Source organism: Diabrotica virgifera, chromosome 8 (assembly GCF_917563875.1).
Source record: "Diabrotica virgifera virgifera chromosome 8, PGI_DIABVI_V3a".
In the NCBI taxonomy this organism is placed as follows: domain Eukaryota; kingdom Metazoa; phylum Arthropoda; class Insecta; order Coleoptera; family Chrysomelidae; genus Diabrotica; species Diabrotica virgifera.
Genome location: NC_065450.1, coordinates 181407398 through 181434898, shown reverse-complemented (window position 1 = coordinate 181434898; position 27501 = coordinate 181407398). Strand labels below are relative to the sequence as shown.

The 27501-nt window shown below is 32.7% G+C and overlaps 1 protein-coding gene across 2 annotated transcripts in view; it reads right to left on the bottom strand.

The window, feature by feature from the left end:
- Window positions 1-27501, bottom strand: part of LOC114327888 (elongation of very long chain fatty acids protein 1-like) — a 65955-nt gene that overhangs the window by 9897 nt on the left and 28557 nt on the right. For both annotated transcript variants that reach the window (XM_050659903.1, XM_050659902.1), the window contains exon 3: window positions 1067-1186. In XM_050659903.1, the coding sequence (XP_050515860.1) occupies window positions 1067-1186 (120 nt within the window). The remainder of the gene's footprint in view (window positions 1-1066; window positions 1187-27501) is intronic.

Sequence of the window (27501 nt, the reverse complement as noted above, 5' to 3'; positions counted from 1 at the left end):
ACACTTTATAAATTTATCTAGTTATCACAGTTTGTATTTAGATATATTTCTAACAAAATTGTATAGGTAATTTCTTTAAAGTGACAACTTAGGAGTTATGCTCATAATCATATCCATAAATTTTAAAATGCCTCTCCTCTAAAATCGTCTTTTTTGACTTAAGCCTACGTTCTTGCGAAACGGCGATATATTTATGTTTATTAATTTTATTATATCATAAAAAAATCCCTAGACTTTTCCGATGTGTGTATAAATAATTCGTAGCCTTAATACTATAACTTGATAACTCGAAATTAGTAGTTCTGAGATAAACCGGTTTAAAGATTTTAAAGATATTTGTGCTGCTACCATAATGTTGGTAATTTCGGAATTCATTCTGCAGCTCTAAAATATTTTTCCTTAACTTTTTAGCTACTGATCTATTTAGGAATACGATGCAAATTTGTTTTCCAATATGGAAAACAACATGAAAAAGTAAAGTTATCAACTTTTAGCACTGTCATAATGTTAACATTTGGTAATGTAGCCAAGTGGCATCTAAGTGAACTTTTTAACAAAACTAATATTTTAAGCATTATTTTGGTGAAAATTAGCGCTCCGCCATGGAGGTTGCCAGATTTGCTAACAATTCTCAAATTTTTGCATAACATGAACCGAATCAACAGATAGCAATTACGTGGTAGGCACAATGGTTTCAAAAAAACACGTGCTACAACTAGATAACTGGAGTTAGCTGGTTGTAGCATTCAGTGTACATCTCATTCACGATTATTTCGATTAAACAATAGCTTGATAACTTACCTTGTCAAGTTTTTGCACTGAATATTAGGGGCATTTGAGTTTTATCAACTTTCGTCAATCATAAATAAATACTTAACCCGTTTGAAGTGAGTTATCAAGTTTTTACACAATATTGAGGAAAATAAAATACATCTTGTGAACTGGTTATTTCAAAAACGTCAATTTTGGAATTATCAAGTTATAGTACTAAGGCGACGATATATACAATATACATATATACATATAATATTATTATAATTAATAAATTAATACATGTACTACTTACTGTTTCAACACAGTCGAGTATTTTGAGAAAATAATAATGTTTCCTTGCGTCTGCTAAAATATTTTTCTCGGTCGTATCTATACATATCCAATTTGAATTTGAAAAATAAACAATTATGGCCTAAAATATATTTAACATTAATAAAAATTGACAGAGAAATACCCATTAAAAATTTGCTACACTATCATAAAACCTTTAAAAATGTTGTAGTCATGACTCCGAGCGAGGGGTTCCGGATGCCACAGATGGACCATAGGGTAACAAGATAGCCGATTAAGACTTCTGATTCTAAGGGTACGAACATGCCGAAGATATAAATATGGATGTGCGCGGTGTAGGTCGCGATCGCGGTCGCAACATCGATGTCAAAACAAACCTTAATTTTCTTATGACATCGCACATACCAAGGATGTGTCACCCGTTCACCCTCGCGACCTATCATCGCGGTTTACAACGATGTCGATCAGTGACGGCTGGTCCTATGAGGCAGGTGAGGCAGTGCCTCACCAGTATATCAATCGACTATTTACGTTATTTCGTCATCAATTCTTTAAATACAATTTAAGTAACTCTTTGAAATTTGCTAAATAACATTATTTTTATGATAAAACATAAAAATGAGTACGGCCCTGATCTCTGCCCTTCGTCCTACGTGCGAGTATTTTGCATCTCATTCTCACTCTCTTAAATTATTACAGATGAAGCAAGCCTCCCCAGATAACAATATAAACTTGTTTCAAACTTGCAACAAGTTTGATACATCAAACATGAAAGCTTGCTGTAGGTTTGCCTTGGCAACTTTGCAAACTTGCAGCAAGGTTAAATTAAACTTGCTAGTTGGTGTGTGACAAACTTGCATGAAGTTTGTTTTTTCATACTTGATACAAACTTGATATAACAAACTATCTGAAGGTTTGTTTTTGTTTTGTTGCATGAAGTTTGTTTTTTAAAACTTGCTTAAGGTTTGTTTTGAGATACTAGCCACAATTTGAATAAAACAATGCGTGAATAAAAAATACAATACCATTTTATATAACTATTTATTAATCACTCGACTAAAATACAATCTATTGTATAAAATTATTCATTGGAATTTACATTAAACACCCTAGCTTCAGATTCCGATGCTTGGTTTTGTCTATCAGCTCTGAAACAAATAGAAATTGTTAAAAACTCCTGCTGTGTGAACAGAATTAATATATGTTATTAAAAGAGGTCAAAAGATGTTAAAGTAACAATTTTACAATAAAACCTAAAATTTATTTATTATATATATTTTATAATATATAATTTATTTTAAATAGTATGTGAGTACAGTTAGAAGCTACAAAAAAAACATAAAAAGACTTACCTCTACCTCAATGCCACCAGAGTTGACCAGAGCAAAATGAGAATGTACTAATCTGTAATGCAGTAAGCATGCAGTTTGGTCTATTAACAATGAAGAAAATAGGCTTCAGCTTAGTAATAATAATTAAGGTAATAATCTCGGAGAATTGTACGGAAAATTTAAGTTGTAAAAAACTTGAAGAAAAATATCAACATAACCACAAACCACAACAAACTATCACCGCGTACTGGCGCGTACAGTACGCATAGTTTTTACGCATTATTTTTCCCGTGTTGCCAGCCATCGAGTAAGCTTTTTCCCTAAACTTAACTTAAAAATTCTCACTTTCTCAAATATTTTGATTTTTTTAAATATTGTGTAATTTGGACTGGAGCAAAAATTCCCTTTTGAGATAACTTTTTCAATTTTATGTTGAAAATTCTCGAAAACACAGAAATTTCCCTCCGGGTGGCAACACTTTCGTTGTCGTGGGCGGGACATCAGTCGGGGCGCCGAACGAAAACCGAATCGAAGCTAAGCTTGAAGCAAAGTTGCTACAAACTTAAATAATCATCTTTGTCATAACAATATTGCAGCAAACTTGTCACAAACTTGCCTCGTCATATTTGCCGCAGCAATGAAAAATCAAATTTGCCACAAGTTTACATGCTATCTGGGTCTCTTTTCTTTTCGTCAAACGGCACCAGATGTATATCGGCAACCAACAACAAAATTCTAACTGAGGTTTAATTTCGGAACTCAAATTTCACTATCCCTGGAGGCTAGCCTCTGGCCATAGTCCCATAGTAGTAACTGTAAGATACGATATAAGCGTATAATGTCGAACTTCACCAATCTGTTTAATGGATAAAAATTATTGGATATCGTCTCTTTAGAATCAAACTATTCTAAGTCCTCTTTTGAAAATTTTACAGGAGAGGATTTCTAAAGTTTTGAAGTTTAAGTATCTTAATAGTAAACTAAATGAGAATAAATTTATTTTTTTTACGGCCGATTTCATAATGAAGTTAAAGGAGGCTTTAAATTTAAAGTTGCCTTTAACTTTAGATTTTCATTTCATAATAAAGTTAAAGGGTCCTTTTTATCAAAAGCCGTCTTTAACTTTAAAGTGCAGATTTCGGACCTTTAAGTTGCTAAAGTCTCCTTTAAAGTGTACATAACCTATTTTGTTGAGTTGAAAACACAGTTGTTTTTGTATGTAACTTTTAAGGTTAACATAACAGTCAATAATAATAATTATATTATTACTAATAGGATTAATAAAATTAATTGTACTTTAAAAGCACAATTATGTATAATTTTGAAACGTCTAGATCAAGAAATTTATTGTATTCAAAAGACCAAAAATTAACCACAATAGATTAAGAACAAACTGTTTTGAACAATAATAATATGATGATCTGGATTTTTACCAAAGATTAAGTTAAAAACAAACAGTTTTGTGTGCCTTCTTAAATAGAAAACCAAATAACTGCCTACTATTAGGTAAGTGACTAAAATTTGTTGATATTAAGTAAAAACAATGCTGTTTATTTATTTTAGAGGTAGATGTATTACTCCCATGAAACAAATTCGGTTGGATTTTATGCATCAGGAAGTATGCAATTAAATATGTAGCTGATTTTACGGCAGTGTCCAGAGGTTCAGCAAGTAGAATTATAAAAATAGTATCCTTTACAATTGCAAGAATCATCAAGAGATGGAAAGCTGTTGAAGATTTTTACAAGATTGCTGTATTCCCTAGAATAATGAGTGCAATGGGTTATACTTTAATTAAAATAGATTCTGCAGGTCTCCAGGATGCAGAAAATTTCAGGTCCAGAAAAGCATTTTTTGCATTTAATGTTCAGTCAGTGATGCAAAATTTAAAATTAGAGATATTGTTGTACTGTGGCCATCAAATAAGACATTTTTAATAATAGTAGGCTGAAGCATAATTCAGGGGATAAGAATCACACAAACGTAGCTACATTTTGTTTTATTTTCGTCTACAGAAATATTAAGGTTACGGTAACTGAACGTTATATGTACCTAGGTATGCATGTGCAAATCAGAACTAAAGCAGGTGGACATACGCTCATGTGAATCTTAAATAAGAAGTTTAATGTATATATGTTTGTGTGACCTTAAGCCCCTGAATTTTGAAAGTGGTATCTTTGGCCATTACATAATGGTTGGTGACAGTGACGAACAAGGAATATAGTACTATGGGTTGTGGAAATGAAGATTTACTATACTCCGCTTAGGAATGAGACTACAATTAGAAAACATGACTGTGAGTGTTGCAACTAGAGTGCTTCATAATATTGCCATTGATATGGATGATAATTTTCCTGTGAATTAAACTGAAGATGAAGCAAACGATGAATAATTACAACCCATAAAACAGAAGGAAAATATTTCAGAAAACAATATAACTGTGTTAATAAATGAACACTTTGGTAGATTGTAAATATATTTATTAATAAAAGCAAAATGAATGTATTGAACGTTTTATTTATTGTAGTTTATCCCATTTTTTTATAGACCTGGTTCCCACGTACCAAAAAAAAGTTAATTAATAGCAAGCTGAAAATTTGTTAATAGCTTAACGGTGTCTAGTCGGACAAACTTTGATGTATGGGAACATTGGAATGGGGGAAGTTTTAATTGTGGAACAGGTTAAAAATTTGGAAAGTAAAACTACGAAAACGTTCCACGTATTTTGTCAGAGAGAACTTAAAATTGATTTGTTACCATTTCATTAAACTCTCTTGCAAAAATCAGACTGGTGTTTATCACCAACTGGGCATTTTAATAAGTGGAACACGAAGAACATGTCAAATGACAGGAATCATGTTGGTTAGTAATAGCAGTCTGATTTTTGCATGACAGTTTAGTGAAAGGGTAACAAATCAATTGGATGTTCTGTCCGACAAAATACATGAGAAGTTTTCTTAATCTGACTTTCCAAATTTTTAAACTGTTCCACAATTAAAACTTCCCCTGTTCCAGTGTTCCCATACATCAAAGTTTGTACGACTAGACACCGTTAAGCTATTAAAAAATTTTCAGCTTGCTATTAATCAACTTTTTTTTGCTGTGCGGGATCCAGGCTTATTAGGTAGTTTTATTTTTAAATCCAATAACTTTATTTTTTTATATTCTGCCTCTTCCCTTTCTATCCTTTTTTTCCTTCTGTTCTGCAAATATGCAATGCAAATGAACATTAGCTTGTCTGTACATGATACTCAATTATTTGGATAAGTTAAATGATTTTTAACAAATAAAATTTTGTACCGACCTTTCCTTTATTCTTCACATCTATTTATTGTATTTCTATAGCTTTCTATCTTTTGTAACAAAAGAAGTTCCTCCTCTTTGCTAAAGTTTGTAGAAGTAATTTTTGTTATCTCGTTATCTGTCCATTTTTTTAGATTTCATTTTTTATTGATGAGTGATTAAGTAATAGCAATAGTATTTGGTAATAGTAGGTGTATTTTATAATTATTAAATAATAGTAGTACCTATACAATAATAAAATTAAGAAGTAAGTATTAGATGATTAAAAAGAAAAGCAGAATAATAATAAATATATAGAAATAGTAATAACAATAAGTAATAATAATTATTAAAATAATTAAGTAATAGTAAGTAACTTTTTGTAGTAAAAAACAATAATTATAGATAGAAGAACTATCCTACAAACTTACAAAATGTATGGCATTCAAATGTCACAAAATGTCATTATTTACATTTTAGTTCAAATATAACATAATTCAGTTTAACCAACAGTATAAAATTTCATTAAAACACACTTTACTAAAAGAATCCTTTAAAGCGAATTATGAAATCAAATATCGTTAACAGCCGCTTTAAAGGCAACTTTAACATAAAGCCTCCTTTTACTAAAGTCCTCTTTTTCGAATGATTATGAAATCGGCTGTTAGTAACCATAATGATATGTACTTTAGAACAACTGCAGTTTGCATTAGATATTACTAACAGTTTTTGAGAAAACAATTATTATAAACAACAATGTTTGGACATAGAATAATTTGGACCCGTAATTGAGGTAGTAATTAATATGGAACATTAATTTATCAACATCTATAATAATTAAAGAAAGAACGAAGCAAGTTTAATAGTATAATATGCTTATGTTAATATAACAAAAACAACTTAAACTTAAATTATTAATGAAAAATAGTTAAATATTTTAATAATACTAATAGTTTTTTATTGTATTAGGTACACTCGCAAATAAACAACATTGACAACATAAAAGTTAAACAATTTCAAAGTCTTTAATAATACATTTTTTTTTTTTATTTTATTTTATATAAAATATGGAACTGAAAAACTATATGAACACCTGACAATACTCTTTCAAAACTGCATAAACAAAGTAGAGGTTCCAGCTGAATTTAAAACCTCTACCATTTCAACTTTACATAAAAAAGGAAACAAACAAAACTGCGACAATTACCGTGGAATAGCAGTTACTAGTACCATTAGTAAAATCTATGGGAAAATGATCAAAAATAGAATAGAAAGAGAATACACTGATATGGAGGCAGAAGAACAGGCGGGTTTTAGAGCTGGTAGATCGACCATAGACCACCTTTTTTGTATCACTCAACTTATAGAAAAAAAGTTGCTGTAGATAAAGAAGTCCACTTTTTGTTTGTTGATCTAAAAAAGGCCTACGATAGCATCCCCCAAAACAAGTTATGGAACACTCTAAGACAAACGAACATCAACTCAAATCTCATAAGAGCAGTGGAAAAACTATATGATAACGCCAACGCCAAAGTTAAAATAGGAACGAATGTTTCCAAAGGTTTTGTAGTAGACAAAGGACTGAAGCAGGGATGCTGCCTATCGCCGACACTTTTCAAAATATATCTGGAACAAGCATTAAAACTTTGGAAGCGGAATTGCAGCGGCATGGGTATACAATTAAATAATAACAACCTGTACACTTTATGTTTTGCTGATGATCAAAATGTGATTGCCAACGATTATGACGATCTGGAATACATGACTCGGAAATTAATCGAAGAGTACAAAAAATGGGGATTAGAAGTTAACATAGAGAAAACAATGTACATGAACATCGGTGGCAACGAACAGAATCTAGTTTTAAACGACGGACAACACATTAAGTACAACAATAAATATTCTTATTTAGGAGTAGAAATCACGGACGACGGCAAATCAGATCAGGCTATAAAAAAACGAAACACTCAAGGTAGAAGGGCCATATCTCAACTAAATAGTATTATTTGGGATCAACATATATCCAAAAAAAATAAACATCGAATATACAACACTATTATAAAGAGCATAGTAATGTATGGAAGTGACGTGTGGCAGTTAAAGACAACTACTGAAAGAACACTACAAGCCACGGAGATGGACTACTGGAGACGTGCCGCAGGAAAATCAAAACTCGAAAGAATTAATAACGAACGTATACGAGAGATTATGGGAGTCACACATACGATTGTCGAAGATATAAGAGTACAACAACTAAAGTGGTATGGACATGTGCAGAGAATGCCAGAACACCGTCTGCCAAAACAGATTCTAGATTGGTCACCACATGGTAAGAGAAAAAGAGGCCGACCCAGAAAGAGCTGGAGAGAAGGAATAGACAGAGAGATCTGAGAGAGAGGTTTAGACGAAGACCTTTGGGAAGATAAAGATGCATGGAGATTGGGCATCGGAAGACGTCGGAGGACGTTTTAAACTGATTATATATATAATAATACATTTCCAGAATTGTAAATCAATTGCTGAGAAATGATTTGCTAGGCACCTAACATGTGCAACTTTGTCTTCTGGAAGGTCTGCAGGGGTGGACTGAATTTTAGGATCTGGAACACCTTCTAGAAACGCCTTGGAAGAATTTAGCCTGCAACTGCCTTTTAAAAACACCACTGAGTGCATTTCTGTTTCATTAAACTTTAGTTTATATTTTACGCTATTTGCGTTATTTTCGTAAGAAATCTGGACAACGTGTTTATATGGGACCTTAGAGAGACTTAAACAATTTGATAAAGTTTTAAAATCGAAAAAATTATGTTTTTGTACCTGAATAACTTTATATGGCTTCTTGGTTCTTGCATTCTTAATAGCTTTAAGAATAGCGAGAGGACTATGCAATTCCATTTTACTCAGATATCGGTCCAAAACACTATGCATAGCATCCACTTCCTGAACACAGCTGTGACCAGGTACTTGAAATTTCTGCGTAATGCATTTTACAGTAGGATGATTCTTAAGAAAATATAATAAGGCTGCAGACATGTGGGAATTTTTATTTTGTGGCACACATTAGGTCTTGTGTCTATAAGTTTTTTGAGTAAAAGATACAATGCACTTGCAATGTCTACACCTTTTCTTCCACCAAGTAGTTCATGCCATAACACACAATATCCTTGCTTTTGTATTACATCACAACCTGTCAAATTATAAACAGCAAATCTTTTTTTGTAATACGCTTTAGAAATCTGTGTTTGGGGGCAGGTTAAAACGCTTTGCATATCAAAGCAAATAATGGTAGCAGATTCATCTGCTTTAGTGGAATTCGCATCTTTTAACTTCTCTTCACGGGCTGAAAGTTTGGCTTCTGTGTGGATTCTGTATTTCTCCTCTAATTCATCACTTAAACTTTTTTCTTCCTTTTTTAAATCATACTGTGAACAAATCTCACAAAGATGTTTTCTTGGCTTATGGAAGCCTATATTAAATTTCCCATTGAAAATGTTATCATACAACCATTTTTTTTTCTGGAGTTAAATTCTTTTCGTTACAATATTCTATGTACAGGTCATACATTTTACTTAAAGATAGTGATCTGTCTAAATATTCTTTTGAGGAACTGCTCCTGCAGTAATGAGAAGGAACGCGGGGAAACATGTTTATGTGATCTCTAATTACTTTTCTCTTATTATCTTTAATTCTTATGCTTGTTCGTGAGCCCCTCAAATTTCGATTAGGTGTTGTTGTGATGCCCGCACGTTTATAAGAATAAAAATATGCTATTCTGATCTGGCTGATACTCAAAACGCCTAAATAAAAGGCCTTACAGACTCGTATTTTCTGGTCGTTCTTTACAAAATAATATCTAAATGAATAGGTTTTTGTTCTCTTCCGCTGCTCATTTCGATTTCTTTTCCGCTGTACTAAAATTCTTTCGGTAGTTTTATCATAAAAAAATCCTTTTTCGCTATCAGTGTTGCTCCAAAACTCTTTATGGATTAACACTACTTCATTTTCACTAAAATTATCAAGGCATTTGAAACGACAGTTAACACAGTTTCGTTTAGGTCTTTTTTCGGAAACAGTACCACCCTTGCAGCTTTTATATTCCTGACCTGATTGTCGCAATCTTTTTCTTATATTATTTTTTCATTCATTTTTTGAGCTCCGTTTTCGATTCCTTGTTTTTTTATCAGAAACAATACTAGTGCTAGAAAAAAAGTAAGTTTTATTTTTCAAGTCATCCTAAGTAAAGTTTTAAAAATACCTGGCCGCTTGAACATCTAAATTTGCCGGACTATTAGATCCATTTAAACTCACTGGAATATATTCCAAATCGGTTAAGGTTAAACCATCATCCACATCGGATCTAAGAAAATATTAAAATGTAAAAGTAAACCTAACCTCAAAATAATTTAATGCAACTTACAAACTTTGCCTTCCACTTGATATTGACGGCTGATATTCTGATCCAGAGTCTTGAAAAGGTTCCTCTTCTGAATCACTCATGTTTATTACTCTATTTTTACGCGATAAACTACTAAACAAACCGGCGGTTGCGATCAAAACAAACTTCGGAGAAGTACTAATACTAAAAATGTAACCGAAATAATATTTGAGCCAACTTATTCTATGTCCTCACGTGATACGAATTCCTCAATTCTTATTGGACCAGAGGACATAGTATATTTTGGTCCGCATATTTGCAAGGTTTAGTGGACATAGAATAAAATAGCCACGTCATATTTACAATATTATATGGGATAATCGCACTTGGAATATTATTGACCGAAAGGTCTTTGGACATAGACTAAATTAGAAGTACAACCTTAACTTAGAAAAAAAGTGGACATAGAATAGTTTGGTTCTAAGGCGACGATATGTAATTTAGTCTGTTAACAATTTTAAAAAACAAGGGGTGCCCGATATAATTTTGTTCTGACTACAATTAATTAATAATTAAAAAATTACTTTTCTTTATAAATTAAAAAAAATTCGGGCGGGTTAGATATTTTAGATTTTATAGATCATTCGAAATAAAAAAGATATTTTGTAATTTTTTTCTTTAGTTGATCGTTTTCGAATTATAAACAATTAAAAACTAAAAAAAGAAAGCAAGATGACGTTTTTCAAGGCTCGAAATATAGTAAAAAATATCATTTTTGAAATTACCATGTTCATACCTAAATTCAAGTTCAACCATTATTATATCAGTTTTGGTAAGTAGTTTGAATTTATTTCACTCATTTTATTTTAAAACATTGTTTTTTAGTTGTTAATGCAGGATCGACCGTTTTGCCATATAGTATGATAACATTGATCCAAATAATGGCATAACCCACACATCCAAAGTGAAAGTTATCCTCCAACACCAAATTGTTCTATATGGTCCACATAATGTTCAGAAAAAAGTCACACTATTTTGAGCGTCGGGTTTGGGGGGGAGACGGGGGAGAAATCGGTAAATTCGTAGTTTTTTAGGTTTTTCGTCAATATTTCTAAAACTATGCGGTTTAGCATGAACAACCTTCTATACAAAAATGTTCTACATTAAATTTGAAATAAAAAGGCCTTATGCATAATCCTTCTAAAATGAACGGTTTTAAAGTTATGGAGCGGAGGTAGTATAGGTATAGTATTGGTCCAAAAAAGGCCTAACCCAGAAATCCAAAGTAAAAGTTTTCCTCCAACATTAAATTGTTCTATATGGTCCATATATTGTTAAGTAAAAAGTTACACCATTTTGAGCGTCCAGTTTGGGAGGGAGATGGGGGAGAAGTCGGTAAATTAGTAGTTTTTTATGTTTTTCGTCAATATTTCTAAAACTATGCTGAAGCGTAAACAGTGTTCTATACAAAATTGTTCTATATAAAATTTAAAACAAAAAAGGTCCTATACATAATTGTTACAAAATCAACGGTTCCAGAGTTACGGAGGGTAAAAATTGGAGGTTTTCGATACTTTTTATATTATTTTGGCAATTGATGATGATTTTGGGCGGTGAGGTTGACGTCTCTTCAAGGGCTTATCACTAACATATCATCGGCTACTGAAATAGCAAATTTTATTTACAAAACCCAATCCTGTTAAAGAAAATTTCTATAAATTGCCCAAAGAATATACAAAAATATCGAAAACCTCCACTTTTCACCCTCCGTAACTCTGGAACCGTTGATTTTATAACAATTATGTATAAGATCTTTTTTGATTTAAATTCCATGTAAAACATTTTGTATAGAACATTGTTTACGCTAAAGTATAGTTTTAGAAATATTGACGAAAAACTTTAAAAAACTACTAATTTACCGACTTTTCCCCCATCTCCCCACCAAACCGGACGGTCAAAATGGTGTAACTTTTTACTGAACAATATGTGGACCATATGGAACAATTTGGTGTTGAAGGAAAACTTTTACTTTGGATGTGTGGGTTAGGCCTTTTTTGGACCAATTGTAATATACTACCTCCGTAACTTTGGAACAGTTCATTTTAGAAGGATTATGCATAGGACCTTTTTTATTTCAAATTCAATGTAGAACATTTTTGTGTAGAAGGTTGTTCATGCTAAACCGCATAGTTTTAGAAATATTGACGAAAAACATAAAAAACCACGAATTTACTGATTTCTCCCCCTCTCCCCCCCAAACCCGACGCTAAAAATGGTGTGACTTTTTTCTGAACATTATGTGGACCATATAGAACAATTTGATGTTTGAGGATAACTTTCACTTTGGATGTCTGGGTTTGGGTCTACTTATACCATACTAATAAGGAAAACCTTTCTCCTTAAAAATGAAAAAACTATCCTACATTTTAGAATAAAATATGGCAAAAATTATTATCAAGACCTGATAGAAGATGGTTTGAACTTGAATTTAGGTACTTGATGATTACAAAAATAATATATTTTACTTGTGTTTTGAGCCTTGATAATCGTCATCTTTCGTTCTTTTTCAGTTTTAAATTGTATATAATTCAAAAACGATCAACTATATGTTTCAACTGAATATGATCAACTGAAAAAGTCAGTTTTTAATTATTAATTAATTATAGTCAGTACAAAATTGGGTCGAGCACCCCTTGTTTTTTTTAATTGTTCCTCCTCCACCTAAGTGTCTTCTCTATTGAGGTTGGCGGTCATTATGACAAATTTCTGTCTGTTCTTGGCTTGATGAATAAGTCATTTGCTGTTGAGTGGATCCAATATCTGATGTTTCGTAGCCAAGATTTTTTCTTTCTTCCTATACGCCTTTAACCTTCGACCTTGATTTCTAATATTACCTGGAGCTGCTCAAATTCCCTATGGCGCATTATGTGTCCTATATAATGACGTCTTTCTAATTTTGATAGTATTGACCAGAGGAGGACGTGTGTTCATTATTTTCAGTACTTCTTAGTTCGTAGTTCTGCTGGCCCAGCTTATTCTTAACATTGGCCGTACAACCACATTTCGAATGAATTCAATTTGTTGACGTCATACTGTTTTAACGTCCAGGACTCACAGTAAATAATACAATAATATCGCAATAATTTTTATGTATCCATTAAACAAATCGGTGCAGTTAGACCTTATATTATCTGAACCTCTACTATAACGTTTTTTTTTTGAGGATATATAGAGACATTTTTCACGATAATGATTTAAAACTTAGTATGCCAGAAGTTTTTAAATTATTATTATTTGTGTTGTTTTGCCAGTGACAAGTAATGCTTCTGCAGAAAGAAGTTTCTCCGCGCTAAAAAGGATTAAAATTATATCAGAAATACAACTGGACAGGCACGATTGAGTAATATGGCAAAAATCGCAAATGAAAATGCATTTATAAACGCTATAAGAACGCTTTTATATACGAGGTAATACATGATTTCGCAGAAGGTACCGTAGACAGCCTCACGTTATAACGTAACAAAATCGACCTTCTGGACATTAAAGAGAATCTAACACCGTAATAATAATATTCCTCAAATATAGGGTGCCTCACCATCTTGAACAATCACGAGCCGCCACTGATGTCGATTCCAAAACAAAATAGTTTGTTTTACATCTCGATCGAGCTGCTGATCGCGTGGTACATTAAATTTTATTGGCGGCTTTTAGACCACGTGACATTCGTCGAAGTTACGGCTGGTGTATTTATTCATTTCTTGTTATAATCAGGTTGCGACAAGTTTTGGTAATATTGAAATTGCAAAGAACACTGAAACGAAGGTATCTTTGGTATGTTCTGCCCGTCATCGATGTAAACCTCGACCGCGATCGCGACCTACACTGCGTTTGTCCATCGTCCATGTATCTTCGGCATGGTCTTACCCTTAGAGACAGATTTAGTAGTGCTCAAGCCATCGCAAATCAATGGCTTGAAGAGCATGGAAGGATGGTTGGTATACGCATGGTGTAGATCTCGCCAAATAGTCTTTTTTAGTCGCTATAGCCGTTTAGTCTTTTTTCTTATCGCCCACAATTCTATGAGAGCGGAATGGAATCAGGTGGTCTTTAGCGATGAATCCTGCTAAAAAGACGACGTGGTGAAAAACGTGATCTACAGTTTGACAGAGAGCGGCACGTTAACCATTCTGTGGGAGTTATAGTATGGGGTTGTATTGCTTAGGGTAGCAGGTTGCCACCTAGAGGCAATATGATAGCTTGGAGCTATATTCAGAAAGTAGTCGAGACTCGTCTTTTTTCATATCTTGTTCTTCTTTAGGTGCCATCTCCGCGACGAAGGTTGGCAATCGTCATTGCTATTCTAACTTTTGACACTACAGCCCGAAAGAGTTCAGTTGAGCTGCATCCAAACCATTCTCTGAGATTTCTCAGCCAGGACATTTTTCACCTACCTATGCTGGGCCTTCCTTGAATATTTCCCTGCATAATTAATTTTAGGAGTTCATATCTGCCACCACGTGTTACGTGACCCAAGTATTGAAGTTTTCTTATTTTGATGGAGTCTAGTATCTCCCTGCTGTTGTGTATTCTGGTTAGTACTTCCTCATTGGTTATTCTGTCTGCCCAGGAGATTCCCAGCATTCTTAGATATGTCCACATTTCAAATGCTTCCAATTTTATTGAGACATTGTTTATTAAGAGTCCATGTCTCCACACCATACAAAAGAACAGAAAATACATAACATTTTAGTACTCGCTTTCTAAGATTTAGGCTGAGGTCTCTACTACATAATATTTGTTTCATATTAGTGAATGCACGTCTAGCCTTTTCTATTCTAATTCTGATTTCTTTGATATAATCGTTTGTTTCACTAAAGTTTGTTCCTAAATAGTTATAATTCTGAACTTGTTCTATCGTCTTATTATTTACATGTAGATTGATGTTTCTAATATTTTTCTTTGATATAATCATGAATTTTCTTTTCTTTATGTTTAGTGACAGACCAAATTCTTTACTCGTTACAACAACCTTATCTAAAATTCTTTGTAGACCTGTAATAGTTTCATCACCACCCAAAACCCAACTTTTCAGCAATCAAATACCAGACCACTTGTTACCAGTAAAGCGTTAGCCTCGATGGATAAACAATACATCAAGCATTTAGCTTGGCCACCACGATTTCCTGATTTGTCTCCAATGAAGCCTGTCTATGATATGAGAGGTCTCAAGCTCTTCAATTTGCAATACTTTTCAGCAATATATTGGCAGACAGCTTGTTACCAGTAAAGCGTTAGCCTTGACGGATAAACAATACATCAAATATTTGGCATGGCCACTACTATTTCCTGATTTGTCTCCAATGAAGCCTCTCTATGATATTAGAGGTCTCGAACTCTTCAATCTGCAATACCCTTAACATAACTCACCAACTCTTACTAATGAAGTTGCAATAGCCTCCAAAGGAGATTCCTTAACAAGATATCGACCACCTCATCAGAACGATGACTAAACATGTCAAAGAGTGTCTAAAATATCGTGGATCCTCAACACATTATTAAACCAGATTCTCCAGAAAGTTGACAAATCAAGTTGAAAACTTAATCGTTTTACTAATAGGGGACACAGAACGTGTATAAGATAAATGATTAAAATCTGATAAATATGTAGTAGTGCAGTCACTGAAGGTTTTCACCTCCGATTTCGTTGAACCTCCATCGATTTTCATGAAAATTGGTGAATAATTGGAGGATATCTCAAGGAACAAAGGTTACATGATGCCAACTTGCGCTTTTACCCTGGGGGTGGATGCCATCCCTTCTCGGGGGTAAAAATTATTTTATTAAAAATGATACCATAAGTCCATAGAGGGACAAATTATAAGCAAAATTTGTTATATAAATTTATTAAAATAAATCAACACTTTTTGAGTTATTAACCCGGCATTGGTCGCTAGGTAAATTGTTACGCGAGTGGTCGCGCGTAAGATTTTCTCTCACATATCCAACTTTTGCCTTTCTTTACAAAATTTTATAAAAAAGATGAGGTTTCATCAACGATAAAGCCATTTGCTTTAAAAAGACACGACGTTTTTCTGTTTTATTATTATTATCTTTATATAAACTGTGACTACTTATGTTGCCAATATTTAACATTGACAAATATGTGGTAAGTGACCATCTACAACTAACCCGTGAAACAGAATATAGGATTTTCAAATCATCGACTACATCCACGGCGCCTTTTATTACATCATAAAAGGATATTATTTCAGGTTTTAAGGGGAAAATTAGAATTAATTTTCATACACAGTTGGTGACGCCGGTGGTCGCTTGATGAGAGAATCTCTCACATGAAGCGCACTGACTCAACAATATGGTGATACTAAATAAACTGAGTCAGTATCTGAGCGGACGAGTCTATTCGATTGTCGAGGGAGGATAGTTAGGAGACTAGAAGGAACTACAGCGCGTATATTTTTCCAGAAAAAAAGTTGTGCGCAATTTTTTGAATCCGTGAGAGAAAATCTCATATAGCGACCACTGGCGGGTTAAAGACCAAAGATTTTATTTCGTAAAAAATGCATGTTTTAAATCGGTTTTTCGCGTATAAATCAAAAACTATAAGCTTTTACAAAATAGTTATTATTACTGAAATTGAAGATAATAAAAAATTGAATACATTTCTCACATAAAAAAATAAACTAATGTTAGTTCAAAGTGAGTTATTGGCAATTGAATGTGTATTTTTTTCGACAAGTACTCAAATCTAAGTATTCAAGCTTAAATAACGGGAAAACGATGCAATGTATAAAATATTCCTGTTAAACATTTGTCAAAGTACTTCGGAATACCTATCAAATGAGCTTCAGAACAAGGTAATGGCGTTAAAATTAAGCAAGTTATAATGAAAATATAAGAACCGGAATTTTTTAGGAAAAAGTGAAAAATAAAATATACGATATTTCCACAACAATTAAAATTTATAGTAATCCTTACAAGAATTTCTTTATATTAGCATATGTAATGTTTTCGATAATTTTGACCGTAGTCCTGTCGCCAGGGGGGGGTACAACGGCCTCGTTAATTCAGATGGACTTACCCAAATTTTTTTATGTATTTTGACCCGTAGAACACGAATTTTTTGGGTAACAGTTGATCCGGATGTCGATAAGATTGTTATAGACCAAGAACTTGAGGAATCAAATAACAGCGATTTTTGGCAAAACAAAACAATATTTTGTATTTTTTGGGTCATTTTAAGCAAAAAATATTTCTACAAGTTTTTTAGTAGGATGCACAGTTTTCGAGATAAACGCGGTTGAACTTTCAAAAAATCGAAAAACTGCAATTTTTAAACCCGAATAACTTTTGATTAAAAAATAAAATAGCAATTCTGCTTAGCGCCTTTGAAAGTTCAAGTCAAATTATGTCGGTTTTGATTATTTGCATTGCTAAAAATTTATTGTGTTATTGCTAAACAAAGCTACAAACAACTAGTGCGTGAGTGATGTTTCTATGATTTCTCATTTAAAATCGAACGAGTAGGTAGAATAGGTACTAGTGCAATCAAGACTATTTCTACGTTACATGCGTTAAAACGCATGTAAAAGCACGGGAAACCCTACGTGTTTATAGCTTTGTTAAACAATAAAAAAATAAATTTTTACCAATGCAAATAATCAAAACCGATATAATTTGACTTAAACTTTCAAATGCGGTAAGCAGACTTGCTATTTTATTTTTTAATCAAAAGTTATTCGGGTTCAAAAATTGCAATTTTTCGATTTTTTTAAAGTTCAACCGCGTTTATCTCGAAAACTGTGCATCCTACGAAAAAACTTGTAGAAATATTTTTTACTTAAAATGGCCCAAAAAATACAAAATATTGTTTTGTTTTGCCAAAAATCGCTGTTATTTGATTCCTCAAGTTCTTGGTCTATAACAATCTTATCGACATCCGGATCAACTGTTACCCAAAAAATTCGTGTTCTACGGGTCAAAATACATAAAAAAAACTTGAGTAAGTCCATCTGAATTAACGAGGCCGTTGTACCCCCCCTGGCGACAGGACTACCGGTTTAGAATGCATATTTTTGAAAAAAAGATTTAATTTAAAAAATCATAATTTTTAAAATTATTGTAATTCTCATATTCTTTTGATACTAACTCCAAAAATACTCAATATACGTAAAAAATAATATATAACCAAGTTTTAGTTTTTCTGTGCAAAATACTTTACTTGTTTTACTATTTCTATAGGGTAAAAAATAACCGAGATAGAAACGTTTAAATCTTAAATTTTGCTGTGGGAACCATGCAACTGGGGTCATTTTAAATTTTATTTTTTAAAAAAGTAAGAGGTTTAGAAGATTAGGTTTATTGTGCTTAAATAGCACTTGGAATTAACTTTCAAACAGTTTTTAAGTGAACCTGATATCGTAAGCACGAACGGAGTTATTAAAAAAAACTTAAAACATTTTTTGCAAAAATTTTTAAAAGGTAAATTTTGAAAAAATTTTGGAGCATAAATTTTAACGCTATCAACATGTTTGGGGGCTCATTTGATAGATATTTTTAAGTACTTTGACAAATGTTTAATAGGTTTGTGTTATAAAATGCATCAATTTCCCGTTATTTCAGCTTTAATACTTAGAGTTTTTTACTCGCCGAAAAATATATACATTCAATTACCTATAACTCACTTTTAGTTAACATTAAAAGGTTTTTCTAGTAAGAGATTCATTTAATTTTTTATTAGCTTCAATTTTGATAATAATAACTTTTTTGTAAAAACTTACACTTTTTGAGTTATTGATGAAAAATTGATTAAAAACATGCATTTTTCTCAAGAAAAATTAAAATCTTTGATCGTTAATAACTCAAAAAGTTTTGATTTATTTTAATAACTTTATATTAAAAATTTTGCTTGAAATTTGTCCCTCTATCGAATTATGGGGTTATTTTTATTAAAATAATTTTTACCCACGAGAAGGGGTGCCATCCACCCCCAGGGTAAAAGCGCAAGTTGGCACCATGTCACCTTTGTTCCTTAAGATATCCTCTAACGACTCACCAATTTTCATGCAAATCGATGGAGGTTCAACGAAATCGGAGGTAATAGCTCATATCTACCTTCAGTGACTCCACCATAGGGGTTTACCGTTTTTGTCACTTAGTATATTTTACTCACGATATCCCGACTTGGTTTAACCCGGCATTGGTCGCTAGGTTAGCTGTTATGTCAGTGGTGGCGCGTGAGATTTTGTCTCATATATCCAATGTTTGCCTTTTTTTACAAAATGAAATTTTCAAAATAGATTTTACATAAACTTAATACAGTTATTATTAGCTTTAAACAAGGTTACTGTTTATGCGCTTGTACATTTTGATCTAAAAATGTAGAAATAATATTAATTTTAATATTTGAATATATTATGTAAATCTCAAATTTGCACTTGTACCTTTATTTTATTGTCCTGCGACAGGGCAAGTTCTAAAATTATCTTTGCACGTCTCATATTGCAAATACAAAATAACATATTACTACAATATAGAATATTGCTATACAATAATGCTAAATAATATTAAACACGGTAGTTTCGCGATGAAAGAATATCTCACGTGAAGCACACTGACTTAACAATCTGGCCATACTAAGGGCGAAACCACAGAGTGGCTGAAACAGGCGATTTTCTAGTGCCGGCGACTACGCTGCAAAGTGGTTCGTTTGGAAGGGTGCGGGGTTTAATGTCTAACTCAAATGTCCTCATCATAATAGTGACGTCATCCATGTGAGCGTGATGACCTAATCGATGATTTTTTTAAATGAGAATAGGTGCCGTGTGATAGCTCAATCGAAAGGCTATTCAATTCTGTATTCAGTAATATAAACATTAACATAATTATTTCTACAGGGTTTGAATTAAAAAAAAATTTTGAACTAAATTAATTCCAATATTTAGATTACGTCATCACACCCAGATGGATGACGTCACTAGTATGATATTTATGAAAAAAAATTATAATTTAAAAATAAAAATCGATCTCTTTCGAGATTTATCTCCAGAGTTGCCCATTCTCAAGAAAATAAATGTATACCCACTCAAATGTCCTCACTGCATTTGTTTATAAGCCAAAACATTGTTTATAACTGTAAAACAGTTCTAGGGCCGCTTAAATAATGCGATTTTAATTCTGTTAAGTGTATTAGATAGGTAGAGAACCTTTTTCTAGTTAAAAAAAATTAGCAAACTTCTTAATGGTCTACTTTTTATTCAGAAAGTTTTTAAAAAATTTGAACTTTTTTAAAAAAATTTAGATTGCAAAATTGTTATGCAAAATCTATTAGGTCGATTTTAATGAAATTTAGTGGACGGTTTAAGTATGTCGTAAGAATTTTCTGAGCGAATTATGAAGCTTTTAAGTGCAACCAAAGTTGTTGAAAAACATTGAATAAAAACAGTCATTTTTGCCCCTTTATTTTCTATTAATTGTTATTTTGTAGAAAGGGTAATAATTTAAGACATTTTAAGCCAGTATTATATTATACAAAATTTAATTACAGTGGAACCTCGATAACTCGGATTAATCGGGACCGCGGTCGATCCGGTTTATCGCAAATCCGAGTTAGCCGGAGAATATGGTAAAAATTAATGAAATACGGTATACTTACAGATAAACTGCGTTAGAATTGAAATAACATGAAATATATATAAATACGCACAGTACCTACACATCTAAATTACTAAAAACACGCAGACACAAACCTAAGCAAACGGAAGCGAACAATACAGTACTGTATTCATACAGTCACAATAATCGGAACGGTGTTTTGTTATTATGTATTAAGAACAGTGAAAACTAAGACCATTGATTAAAAAAGAATTTTTTAAATAATCTTTCTTAAAAAAATGCTTATACAGTTTGAAATAAAAAATAAAGGAATACTACAGAGAGGTGCCTGTTTTTTCTGCCTGCTGGTGCCATGAGTCATTTTTACTATCGAATAGTTCAAATTACACAAATACACGTTATCTCTCAAATATTATATTACATACATACATTTTTATTGTCGAAATTTTTATCTGATAATTAACTATTTTGATGGGAAATAAGCCACAATTAAATTGAAAAAATAATTTTATTAACATTTCGACGCCCAGAACGGGTGTCATTGTCAAAATACAAAATATGTATAGAAAATCAAAATGTTTATCTGATGAAAATCGGTCCGGGTTAGCCGCACTTCCTGGTTATCGGGGGCCGACTTATCGGGGTTCCACTGTACCTTTATTTTCTTTCCCTACGACTTTGTTCCAAAATGAATAGTTTTAAAGTTATAAGCAATGAAAGTAGAAAAAAATCGTTATTTTTCGAACTTGTTAAATATTTCAATTTTTTATTAATGTTCCGGGCATATTTGAGAAGGAGCATAAATCAATTATAATTTATAATTATTGAAGTTGTCACCTAACTTTATCTGCAAAAATCCGAATGCCACCTCTCACATCTACCTCAAAACAGATCCGCCCTGGTCAAGTATGACATATCGCATGTCAGTGGTTTAGGGTTAATATTGTTAATTTGTTGTGCGAGGAAGAGGAGCAACAAAATAAACTTCCAAGAACGAAACGTAATATATCGATGCATGAAAAGTTTAAAAAGTGAAACACGAAAAGTGAATTTGCTACCTTATTTCCTGATTTAATCGATCATCAAGATCAATTTTATCAATATTTTATAAGGAGCTACGAAGAATATAAAAAACTCCAATCCATTGTAAAAACTGATCTCACCAAACATAATAAAATAGTTAGAAATTCTATTTCGTCGAAACTACTATTTCCGAAAATATATCACTGCAGATAAAGAAGTAAAGAAGATGAATATGAATTTTATGAATATGATATGAATTTTATGGTCATCAAAAGGAAATACGGCTCTTTATTATAGGTCAAAGAACGGAGGTGAAGGAAATAACCGATCCAAAACACATAAAAAATGATACGTGGATTGACTATCTAAAGAAGCTCTATGCAGAGGAAGAACAAATGACCCTAGAACCAAAAACACCAGAAATTACCACAAATGAAAAAGTTAATACATACAATAAGTAGTAACAGAAAAACTGCAGGTAAAGATGAAATAACAAACGAATTACTGAAATATTGTGGATCACTAATAACACAAAAATTAACAACATAAATTAACAAAATTAAAAAACACAATAAAATACCGGAATAATGGAGAACGAGCGAACTAATTCTACTATTAAAAAAAGGAGATAAAAACAGCCAGAAAACTACCCTAACTTGTTATATAGGTATCAAGTAGTTGTAGGTGTAGGCATCAACTTGCTAAATACTACCCTAAAAATGTAAAATTTTACAAGAGCTAATGAATCAGAGGAAATGTTTAGCAGATAAACAACAGGGAAAAATTAAAGTGAACGGAGTAGTTCGACAGGGGGCACCACTTCGCCAAATCTTTTCAAAGCTGTCCTTGAATACGCAATGAAATCATTGCCATGGGTTCACAGAGGCATTCATACTGATGGCGAATGATTGATCCACCTTAGATTCGCAGTTGACATTGTTCTTATCATGGAAAATATCTGCGAGGCAAATCATATGTTTGAAGAAATGGGACAAGCTGCGTCAGCAGTAGGTCTCCGAATAAACGCAAGCAAAACTCAAATAATGACAAATTTAGTTTTTACAGAAAACATCAGAATAGACGAAGCCGACATAGCACAAACACATGTGTATAAATACCCTGGACATGACACAATTTGGAAATATGTAAAAAATATATGCCCAATGTCTGAAGAGAACAGTGTATGAACAGTGCCTGGGGCCTGATTCTAATTCATTTCGAGGTCGCTATTGAATTTCGACACCGCCATGATAGTCGCAATTTATAGCGATTCTTATTCATTTCGATATTAGTTAAAACTGGGGATATTAACGTTATCATTTTGACACTGCTCAGAATTTGGGTTGGCGCTCCGGTTTATTGGATTTATTGGCTACGCAACCACCGTAACATTTTTGAAAAATGCCATAATGGCGCCATAATGCCACCGTAACAAAATTATCGAAAAATGCCATTTTTGGGAAAAGTTATTTACCAGCTATTTTATTGCTAAAATCGAATCTTAAGATTGCATATATTAGTAATATGGGGTATGAGAAGTCCTCAGAAAGTGTGTTGTTCTATTTATAAACAAATTAGCACTCCTAAAGCTTCTTTTTTTTTTCATTTAGTACTCTGTATCTGCTAAGATTTTTCCTTTAAGCCAAAAACACTCAAATAAAAATTCACCGTAATTTAGTTCTGCTCTGCACAAAGTTATTTTTTTCCGATTTCCTTCAACAAAAATTTTACTCGGAAAATACGAGTTTAAAAAAATCTGCAATTTTCAATTAAAATTTTAGGGAAGTAATTATTTATCAATAATTAAATAAATTGATGACATGTAAGATGTTTTATAGTACATTATACAGAGGGGCTAAATTAAGGAATAAATTAATTTTGTCTAAAATGGACGATTTTGGAGCAAAATCCCGAAACAGGTCGATTTTTATTTTTAAATTACAATTTCTTGGCATATTTTTCATACTAGTGACGTCATCCATCTGAGCGTGATGACGTAATAATTTTTTTTAATGGGAATAGGGGTCGTGTGGTAGGTCATTTGAAAGGGCGTTCAATTCTCTATTCAGTAATATAAACGTTAATATCATTATTTATACAGGGTTGCCAAAAAATAATTTTTGAATTAAATTAACTGGCGCAAAAAGAAGAATGTATGTAGTTTATTTAACTCAAAATACATTGTACTATTGTCAGAAAATAGGAAAAAAAGGTTTATTTCACAAATAAACATTTCTTCTCGCTTAAATTAAATCACAAACAGCCTCCCTTCTACCTTTTGGCAGTTTGAACATTTAATTTAAGCTAAAAGCAAATTTAAGCCAATAAACATTTTTCTCTTATTTTCTGGCAGCAATAAAGTGTATTTTGAGTTAAATAAATTACGTAAATTCTTCTTTTTGCGTCAATTAATTTAATTCAAAAAATTTTTTTTGGCCACCCAGTATAAATAATGATATTAATGTTTATAATACTGAATAGAGAATTGAACGCCTTTTTAAATGAGCTAACACACGACCCCTATTCATATTTAAAAAAATAATCGACTACGTCATCACGTTCGGATGGATGACGTCACTAGTTTGAAATATATACCAAAAAAATTTAATTTAAAAATAAAAATCGACCTGCAGTGGAAGCACGCAAAATATAATTCTATTTTAGTGACGTCATGTTGCCTAGCAACTGTCGATTCACCCATTATGAAATTCAATTTTGTGACGTCAGCAAAATAGAATTCTATTTTGCGTGCTCTGGGCCCTGTTTCGGGATTTTTCTCTAAAATCGTCCATTTTAGAGAAAATTAATTTATTCCATAATTTATTCTCTATCTGTATATCAGGAGACCGGCGACAATCTAACCAATAGTTAAGCAATAATTAAAATGTTAAGTAAAAAATATCGGTCCAAATATTAACCAGAAAGATTATGATACACCAGAAATACTATGATTTTCGTATAAAAAAGCACTATACCTATTCTACGTACTTTACAGAATTGAAATTGGACTATTTGAGCGGTCTCAGGAATGTTATAAAGAAACAATTTTTTGGCTTATAAACAAATAGGACCCCTCAGAAAATATTAGATTAACTTAAATTAAGTTAACGCTGTTGAAAAGGGCACGGCTTCTGTGCCTTTTTCGAAGAAAAAAAAATTGAATTGCGAGTAGTGGTTCCAGGTATAACCGATCAAATTTGACCGGTATTTGCGACAGAGTTGTAACAGCAGGATTTCAATCTTTGAACCATTACCTTTTTATTCCGGTCCTCTTTGTACATACAAATTTTCATATCTTCAAGACACTCATAACAAAAAAGATTTATGTCACCAAATAATTATTGATAAATAATTAGGTACTTCCCTAAAATTTTAGTTGAAAATTAAAGATTTTGTTTGGAACACTCGAATTTTCCGAGAAAAATTTCCGCCGAAGAAAATCGGAAAAAAATATATGTGCAGAATTAAATTACAGTGAATTGTTATGTGAGTGTTTTTGGTTTAACGTTAAAATCTTCTGAGTTACAGAGCAATAATTGAAAAAGAAGATTTCGGAGCGCTAATTTGTTTATAAACTAAATAGCACACTTTCTGCGGACTTTGCATAGCTAGGTTACTAATATTTGAAATCTAAAGATTTGATTCCAGTATGTCCAGCAATAAAATAGGTGGTACATAATTTTCCTTGTTTTATACTAATTTTTCCAAATTACTACCTTACATCTTTCATTGAGTTGATAATTCACATTGTGGAAATTCTCAATTATTATATTTCTGATTTAATACTATTCTATCTAATTCCTCCAAAACCAGCAAATTTCCATAAAACCCAGCCATATTAATACCTTTCGCTTTAGTTTAACTTGCAAGAAACAAACAAAACACATCTCCTAAGCTAAACCCAACCTCGCTTTCGGCCATTCATTCATGTCCGTGTCACAATAATTTCGACTCGAAATTATAATATCAACCACTTTTTTGGAGTCGCTATTAATTTCGATAGTCGCTATTTTGTGACGTCATTTCGTTAGTTCAACTAAAATCCACAAGGCTCGCACAGTCGCATTTCAACGTCGCCTTATTGATTGCGACTTGTTTTCAGTCGAAATTTTAATTAGAATCAGGGCCCTGATGTCGTTGATAATATACGAAGCAGAGACTCTAACATTAACAAAGACGTCAGTAGAAAGTCTGAGAGTAACGCAGAGGGCCATGAACTGGATGATGGTATCTCAGGACAGGGAGGCATGTAGAAACTTAGAGGAGGTCTATGTTTAGCAATAGGACGATAACGGCTAGATGATGATGATGGTGATGTGGGATGATTATCATTTAGGCTATAAACTTGTCGTCACCATGTTAACTTATACTTTCTCTTTGAGTTTCCACTACAAGACGAAAAAGTCAATTAGAAATTTAAAAATGAATAACCATTTTCAATTTCGTTGCAGCACGAAACTACAGCCGCATCATTATTCCAGTTCAATCAGAGAATGCAGCAAGCACCTCTACCGGTTTCGAAACTTATTAGTCTCTCATCAGGAGGCACATATGCTGCTCTCTCTGACACAACTAGGACAAACCCCGGCGTGCAGTCACGAATTGCAACAAACGAAATGGCATGGATGCCCTAGCGGCAACTGCTAGCAAAAGACTAAGTTTTTAATCTAATAGCACACAAAACAACATTAAAAATGTTGCTCTACATCCTACCAGATTGAAAACAATGGGAACATTCTCTGATTACATCTCCGAGGCTTCTAAAATTTGCAAGCCATAACGGATGCTGAGACTAAGGAAGATGAGGTAATTTTACAATTTATAATTCACGTCCCATCTGCTCAGTGCAGTAAAGTTCCAACGAGAAGGTTCATACTCCAATCAGAGTAAACATGTAAATAAAAAATGAATAACCATTTTCAATTACGTTGCAACACGAAACTACTTCTTCTTCTTCTTCAGGTGCCATCTCCGCTACGGAGGTTGGCAACCATAATAGCTTTCTTAATTTTTGAGGCAGTAGCTCTTAATAGTTGTTTTGAGCTGCATCCAAACCATTCTCTCAGGTTCTTCAGCCATGAGATTTGTCTTCTGTCGATGCTTCTTCTGCCATCTATCTTTCCTTGCATTATGAGTCGCAGGATGCCATACTTGTCGCCCCGCATCACATGTCCGAGATACTGTAGTTTTCTTTCATGAATTGTAATTTCAACTTCCTTCTCTTTACCTATTCTTCTTAGAACTTCGTTATTCGTAACTCTATCTACCCAGGAAACCCTCATAATTCTTCTATAGGTCCACATTTCAAAGGCATTCAGTCGTCTCGTTGTCTCTACATTTAACGTCCATGATTCCGCTCCATACTATAGTACACTGTATACGTAACATTTTGTTGTTCGTACTTTAAGAGCTAATGTTAAATCTTTGCTACATAGGACCTTTATTATTTTCATAAAATTAGAACGTGCTTTTTCGATTCTGACTTTGATTTCTGCAGTGTAGTCATTATTTTCTATTATAATTGTTCCTAGGTAAGTGTACTTTTTTACTCTTTCGATCTGCTGGCCCACTACTACCAAGATTTCGTTAGTATTATGGTTTTCTTACTAATTTTCATAAACTTCGTCTTTTTGATATTGAGAGAGAGACTCCGTACTCCCTACTACACCTTACTATTTTACTCATGAGTCCTCGCAGGTCTTGTAAACTATCGGCTATTATTACTGTATCATCTGCATATCTGATGTTGTTAACTAAGACTCCATTTACTCTTATGCTGACTGTTTGATCTTC